The 7,961-nt window shown below is 38.2% G+C and overlaps 1 protein-coding gene across 1 annotated transcript; it reads right to left on the reverse strand.

Annotated features, from left to right (window-relative positions):
• Positions 1 to 739: 739 nt before the first annotated feature.
• Positions 740 to 5,964, reverse strand: LOC120991469 (olfactory receptor 6-like; the record flags this gene model as incomplete). Its single annotated transcript, XM_040420277.1, has 2 exons — positions 5,046 to 5,964; positions 740 to 771 (listed from the first exon to the last, which is right to left on the reverse strand). Coding segments are annotated over exons 1-2 (951 nt in total), but the record flags the coding sequence as incomplete, so codon positions are not given.
• Between the last annotated feature and the right edge of the window lie 1,997 nt (positions 5,965 to 7,961).

A 7,961-nucleotide genomic window follows, 5' to 3' on the forward strand; every position in this document is an offset into this window, starting at 1 on the left:
ACCTTTCTTTCCCATTCTGACATTCAGTTTGGAGTTCAGGAGATTGTCTTGACCAGGACCACACCCCTAAATGCATTGAAGCAACTGCCATGTGATTGGTTGACTAGATATTTGCATTAATGAGAAATAGAACTGGTGTTCCTAATAATTCTTTAGGTGAGTGTATATTAGTAAGTGTAATATTTCCCTATTTTCTTTACAGTTTTAATAAGTGTTAACAGAGTGGCTAACCCCTTTAAGTAAGCAAGGAAACTTGTAACATTAGATTTAGGAGGCTGTATTACACATATAGGAAGGCAGGGCAAGTGTAAGGCAGCTGACCCAGGGAGACCAGAGACAGACTGAGAAGTCTCTGCTTCCTACAGTTATTCATTGTCTTCAGTCTTCTGTAGAACACTGAAGACAGATTCTTCTTAGCAACCCTTAGGGCTCGTTCACACGACCGTTGGTGTCCCGTTCCCGTATTGCGGACAGCATTTGCGGATCCGCAATACACGGGCACCGTTCCGTTGACATTCCGCATTACGGATGCGGACCGATTAGTTTCAATGGGTCTTCAAATCCGGAGATGCCGAACGGAATCACGGAACGGAACACTATGGAAGCACTACGGAGTGCTTTCTGGAGTTCCGTTCTGTACCTCTGCACCGCAAAAAGATAGGACGTGCTCAATCTTTTTGCGGAACGGAGGGATCGGGGACCCATTCAAGTGAATGGGTCTGCGATCCCCATGCGCCTGCCCCATGGAAGGTGCCCGTGCATTGCGGACCGCAATTTGCGGTTCACAGCACGGGCACGGGACACCAACGGTTGTGTGAACTAGCCCTTAGTTAGAAGGTTGCTAAAGGGAGGCAACATATAATTTTATAATAAAACTTAGCATATTTTTTTTTACAAAAACACACTCAGTGTCCCTACATATTAAAAAAATATGAAATTACATCTACAGTGTAAACATATGTAGCTATGTAAGTATGGCCTCATGCACACGACCGTTCCATTTTTTGTGGTCCATTTTTTGCGGTCCATTGAAGAAATACCTATTCTTGTCCGCAAAATGGACAAGAATAGGACATGCTATATTTTTTGGCGAGGCCATAGAACGGAGCAACGGATGTGGACAGCACTCCGTGTGCTGTCCGCATCTTTTGCGGCCCTATTAAAATGAATGGGTCCGCACCCGAGCCGCAAAAAATGCGGCTTGGATGCGGACCACAACAACGGCCGTGTGCATGAGGCCTATAGCTGAAAAAATAAGGATTCCAACTATGTAATTACCATATTACATGTGAACTCATTTCCATTGTGCTCTGTATACTAATTGACATTTAGTCTACTATGGACCCACTTTTGGAGTTCCAATGACTCAATGCAATGCAGAATATAGTAAGTTTGCCATCTTACTGTAGAGGAGTGTACATGAGTTCATAAATAATATTTACATTCTCTAAGTCCGTTACCTATATGAGTGTGTAAACCTTTTTATTAAAAAGGGACGCCCAGTCGTTTACATTAACACCTTCAGTACCCTGCCATTATTCACTAGACCATTTTTTGCAAATCTGACGTGTCACTTTATGTGATGAATGATAACACTTTTACTTATGCAAGCCATTCTGAGAATGTTTTCTTGTCACATATTGTACTTCATGACAGTGGTAAATTTGAGTCAAAATATTTTATTTTTATTTAGAAAAAAATACAAATTTTCGCAATTTTCTAAATTTCAATTTCTCTGCTTTTAAAACATAGTGATACCTCCTACAATAGTTATTACTTTACATTTCCCATATATGTACTTCATGTTTGGATCATTTTGTAAATGACATTTTCTTTTTTTGGGACGTTAGAAGGTTTAGAAATTTAGAAACAACATTTTTAAGAAAATTTCCAAAACCCAATTTTTAAGGACCAGTTGAGGTCTGAAGTCACTTTGTGAGGCTTACATAATAGAAACCACCAATAAATTGCCCCATATTCGAAACTACACCCCCAAGGTATTCAAAACTGATTTTAAAAACTTTGTTAACCCTTTTGCTGTTCCACAAAAATTTAAGGAAAATGTAGCTGAAATTTCAGAATTTCACTTTTTGGGCAAATTTTCCATTTTAATCAATTTTTTTTCACTAACAAAGCAAGGGTTAACAGCCAAACAAAACTTTAAAATTATTGCCCTAATTCTGTAGTTTAGAGAAACGGCAGGGTGTGGAAGGAAAGGAACGCCATATGGTTTTGGGAGGGCAGATTTCACTGGGGTAATTTTAAGTTGCCATGTCCCATTTCAAGGCCCCCTAATGCACCCCTAGAGTAGAAACTCTCAAAAAGTGACCCCATTTTGGAAACTACGGGATAAGGTGGCAATTTTGTTGGTACTATTTTAGGGTGCATATGATTTTTGGTTGCTATATATTACACCTTTTATGTGGTAAGGTAACAAAAAATTGCTGTTTTGGCACAGTTTTAATTTTTTGTTTTCTACAGTGTTCATCTGCCAGGTTGGATCATGTGTTATTTTTATAGAGCAGGTTGTTACGGACTCGACAATACCAAATATGACAACTTTGTTGGGTTGTTTGCTTCAGTTTTACATAATAAAGCATTTTTTAATGATTTTTTTTAGTGTTTCCATATTCTGAAAGGGAAGAAATGCAAATGAGCTCTTAACAAGCCTTGCCTCTAATGCCACCAGATGTAAGGCAGCTATCCTATAAGTCAATATTCAGCTCTTAAAATAAGCCTTGAGACATGACTTGGATATTAAATAAGTCAGCACCTCATCTGCAGACAGCTGTTTTGGGGTGATTTCCCCTTATCAGTGCAGAGCAGAGAGTACTGGCTTAACTGGGTAGGAGGCCTATGTCTGAGCAAGGGGGGAACTAACTCTCCTTAGGGAGAGAGCACCTTAATCTGTGTGAGGAGACTTATAGGCCATACATGCTTCTCTGGAATTCTGGGAGGGAAGAAATGCTCGGACACAGGCCTCCTACCCAGTTATGCAAGTACTTTCTGCTCTGCACTGATGATGGGCAATCACCCCGAAACAGCTGTCTGCAGATGAGGTGCTGGCTTATTTAATATCCAAGTCATGTCTCAAGGCTTATTTTAAGAGCTGAATATTGACTTATATGATAGCTGCCTTACATCTGGTGGCATTAGAGGCAGAGCTTGTTAAGAGCTCATTTGCATTTCTTCCCTCCCAGAGTTCCAGAGGAGCATGTATATCCTATAAGTCTACTCACACTGATTAAGGTGCTCTCTCCTTAAGGAGAGTTAGTTCCCCCCCTTGCATATTCTGAAAGCCATATATTTTTTTATTTTTTTACGCGACTCTCTTACATATGTCACATGGTTAGCACTACTTTTTTCTGAGATTTCTGATTTTGGTTATCTAATCTAAGCAAACACCTTCAATTGCTTTTCAATGGCTTTTGTCTCAAGATAATGAAATGAGTTAAGACATTTTAGTTAACTGCGGGGGTGATAACCATGGTACATCTGTATGTAGGGGCTCTTTTTTGGGGTATGAGATGATAGTTTGATTGGTACTATATTAGTATGCATATGCCTTTTTGATCGCTTGGTATTACACTTTTTGTGATGTAATGTGACTAAAAATTGCTTTTTTGACACCGTTTACCTAGAGGGTGATATTTTTATACAGCAGTTTTTTACGGACACATCAATACCTAATATGTATACTTTCTTTTATTTATTTAAGTTTTACACAGTAAATGCATTTTTGAAACCCAAAAAATCATGTTTTAGTGTCTCCATATTGAGAGAGCCATAGTTTTTTTTTATTTTTTGTGCGATTGTCTTAGGTAGGGTCAAATTTTTTACGGTATAAGATGACGGTTTAATTGGTACTATTTTGGGGTGTGTATGACTCTTTGATCACTTGGTATTACACTTTTTGTGATGTAAGGTGACAAAAAATAGCTTTTTTTAAATGTTTTTTTTTTATGGTGTTGACCTGAGGGGTTAGGCCATGTGATATTTTTATACAGGAAGTCATTACAGACATGGCAATACCTAATATGTATACTTTTAGAATTTTTTCACTTTTAACACAATAAAAGAATTTTAGCCCAAAAAAATCATGTTTTATTTATTCTGAGAGCCATAGCTTTTTATTTTTTGCCCGGTTGTTTTATTCTCATTTTTTGCGGGATGAGGTGATGGTTTGATTGGTACTATGTTGGGGGGCATACACCTTTTTGATCGGTTGGTGTTGCACTTTTTGTGACAAAAAATTATCGTTTTAGCACAGTTTTTATTTTATTTTTTTCTACGGCGTTCAGGTGAAGGGGTGGATCATGTGATATTCTTATACAGCCGGTCATTACGGACACGGAAATACCCAATATGTCTGGTTTTCTTTTTTTTCAATTTTTTTTTCAATTTTTTTACAATTTTATGCATTTTATTTTGGGAAATGCATTTTATTTTTTCATTATGAAAAAAAAAAAATTTTCTTTATTTTTATTTTTTGTCCCACTCTGGGACTTCAACTTCTGGGGTCTGATCCCCTCTGAAATGTATTACAATACAACCTGTATTGTAATACATTGCATGTCAGCTTATTTGCTGACAGCCTGCCTGTGAAACCCAGCCTAAGGGGCTGGATCTCACAGGCTTCCATAGAAGGCAAGCCCTGATGCCTATGGAAGGCATCGGGCTTGCCTTCTCTGCTATCAGGTCCCCGCCACTGCAGCGCGGGGACCCGATGTAGATGCGGAGGGCACCCGTACCCTCCGCAAACCGTATGGATGCCACGGTCATTGACCTCAGAATACAAGGGGTTAAAATGCCGGCATCTGTGTTTTCAACCATGGCGGCATATGCAGCAGGGGCCCAGCTGTCAGGTCGTGCACCCGCCCAATCACCCTGCCATACATGTATGGCGCTGGTACTTAAGTGACATCCAGCAGCGCCATACATGTATGGCGGGGGTCCTTAAGGGGTTAAACAAGTATCCAGTATTTTATAAATGGAATGTTTTATTTACATTTAGAAACTTGGAATTATTTTTCTGGCTTGGATAATTTTTTGCACTGCCTCTTTAACTTCCTTGTTTCTAAGGCAATAAATGAATGGATTTAGAAGAGGAGTTAAAATGGAGTAGAATACAGAGATTAGCTTGTCCTCCTCAAAGGCATAACTTTCTTTTGGTCTGACATACATGAATATGACAGCCCCAAAATAAATGATTACAACTGTAAGATGTGAACCACAGGTGGAGAATGCTTTCTGACGGCCCACTGCAGAGGAAATTTTCATGATTGCACAAATTATATTAATATATGATACAAGAGTGAACAAGAGACAGCTGAAAACAATGACCCACATTAAACTGAAAAAGAACGATTTCAGGAGAGAAGTATCTGTACAGGACAATTTTAGAAGTGGGGATACATCACAAAAATAATGATTAATAATGTTTGGTCCACAAAATGATAATTTTGCTAATAAAATCACAGGTATTAAGGAGCCAAGAAAGATTCCCAACCAACAGCCACATGTCAAACTCAAGCAAAACTTTTGTGTCATGATAGAATTATACCTTAATGGAGAACAAATGGCCACATATCGATCATAAGCCATGATTGCCAGCAAGCAGTTCTCTATTCCTCCAAGAAAAAAGAAAAAGTAACACTGACAAAAGCAAGCACTAATGGATATTTTGTTTTGTGTGACCAAACAGCCTATAAGTAATTTAGGAACAGTAACAGTTACATAAGAAATCTGCATAAAAGCAAAATTACTGAGGAAAAAGTACATGGGACGATGAAGATGCAAATCAGCTCGAATTACAGCAATGATAACCAAGTTTCCAGTAACTGTTAACACATATGTAATAAAAAATATTAAAAATAGAAAGGTGTGAAATATTTGACTTGCTGGAAATCCCAATAGTATAAATTCAGTTATAACAGTATTATTCCATAATCCTCTCATTTGCATATCATATGAATAGAATGCTAAGAAAGAATGATGTGAAGAAAAGTTATTAGTTGGCATAATCTATATTAAAATGTTTGTCCTTATTAATTGTTCTTAGAAGTTTTGAGTCTTTGTTTTAAAGGGGTTATCCCATGACTAATGTAAAAAATGAAAATCAGACATCATATCATGTCTTTATATCAAAGCTAGAACTAGCCCTGTACCTCACATGGATCCAGAGATCTCCCCATTCATTGTTCTGCTAGATTTATATCAAGCTCACAGCTGTTTTCTGCTACAGATTAGGGGGTGTGCCCATTCTGCTGCATCTCTTTCCCTATCACAGCTCAGGAGGCAGTTAAGGGATAAAACTTAGCATATGCATCCATCTTAGTGAGCTGGACAAGAAATAAGAAAGAAAAACAGCACTTGGCGCTATATGGATAGATTTATTTTTTTAAATAACTCAGTGGCTATGCTAAATTTTTAATTGCATGCAATTTCAAAAGTATTCAGATCCAGGTTCTGGTTTAAAAACTGTACAATATTTTTTTGTGGGACAACCCCTGTAAGTATTTAGAAAATTATATTATTTCAAGCAATGTGAGTGTTACCGCTAAAGTGTGCCCCATAAAATAGTTACAGTGCTTTCAGACAGTCTTCACACCTTTTCACTTTTTTCACATTTTGTTATGTTCCATCCTTGTGCTAAAAAAAATAAAAATAACACAAAACAAAACAGATACAGTACACCTCTGTCAGACAAAAAATGTTCTGCTCGACTGAAAATTCCTAAGAGCACAGTGGCCTCCATAGCAGGACTCTTCCTAGAGCTTGGCGCCCCACTAAACTACATAAGTAATTAGGAAAAGTGGCCATGGTAAAACAGGTGGCCAAGAACCCAAGATCCTGTGTGTAGGGAGAAACTTCCAGAAGGTCAACCATCACTGCAACATTTCTCCAATCTGGGCTTTATAGCAGACTGGCCAAAGAGACACCTCTCTTCAGTAAAAGACACATGGAAGTTTGCAAATAAGCACCTAACAGACTCTTAGATGATGGAAAAACTACAATCTCTGGTCTCTGGTGTTTTTCAGCAGCTGATACAGGGAAACTAGTCTGACTTGAAGGAAAGCTAAATACAGCAAAGTATAGAGATGTTCTTAATGAAAACCTGATCCAGAGTGCTCTGGACCTCTGGGCTGAAGGGTCACCTTTCAACAAGACAACAAGACAATGACCTTAAACACACAACCAAGACAACACAGGAGTGGCTGAGAGACAACTCTGTGAATGTCCTGGAGCGGCCCAGCCAGAGCCCTGACTTGAACCATTTGGGAGACCTGAAAGGATACTGTATGAAGAAAAATGTCAGAAAATCTCCAAATCTAGGTGTGCAAACCTTGTGGAATCATACCCAAGAAGACTGGAGATTGTAATCGCTGTTAATAGTACTTCAAGTTAGTTCTGAATAATGAGTCTGAATACTTACAGATATGTCAATGCAAGATTTTAGTTTTTCCTTTGCAATAAATTAGCAAAGATTTTGAACATTCTGTTGTCACTTTCTTATTAAGGGGTATTGAGAATAAAGGCTAAAAAATTTAACTTTTTTTATTTTAGCACAGGCTCCCAAGCCTACAATATAACAAAATCGGAAAAAATGAAATGCACTTTCCGAATGCACTGTACTTTAAAATTAAGCAGTTTGCTATGGGCCTATACTATACCCCTGTGAAAACCCATAAGTAAAAAAAAATATGTCATGCAGCACTGCATTCTCTTGAGGTATTGCCGGTTTGGTAGGCAGTGTCTTATAGCTTTGTAATGGTGGCATGCATTACTTGAAAAGAGACATGTGCCTCTGTACACTTCTACCTCTCTTTGCCTGACACTGATCTGTATGATTAGTGCAGGCAGGAGGGTGAGCCATCTTGGAGATGAACACAGATATCTTTATGCTGAAAGGTCCTAAACTACAATGAATGGAGAAAAATCTGATTACTGGAAGCTAAAGA

Source organism: Bufo bufo, chromosome 2 (assembly GCF_905171765.1).
Source record: "Bufo bufo chromosome 2, aBufBuf1.1, whole genome shotgun sequence".
NCBI classification, from domain to species: domain Eukaryota; kingdom Metazoa; phylum Chordata; class Amphibia; order Anura; family Bufonidae; genus Bufo; species Bufo bufo.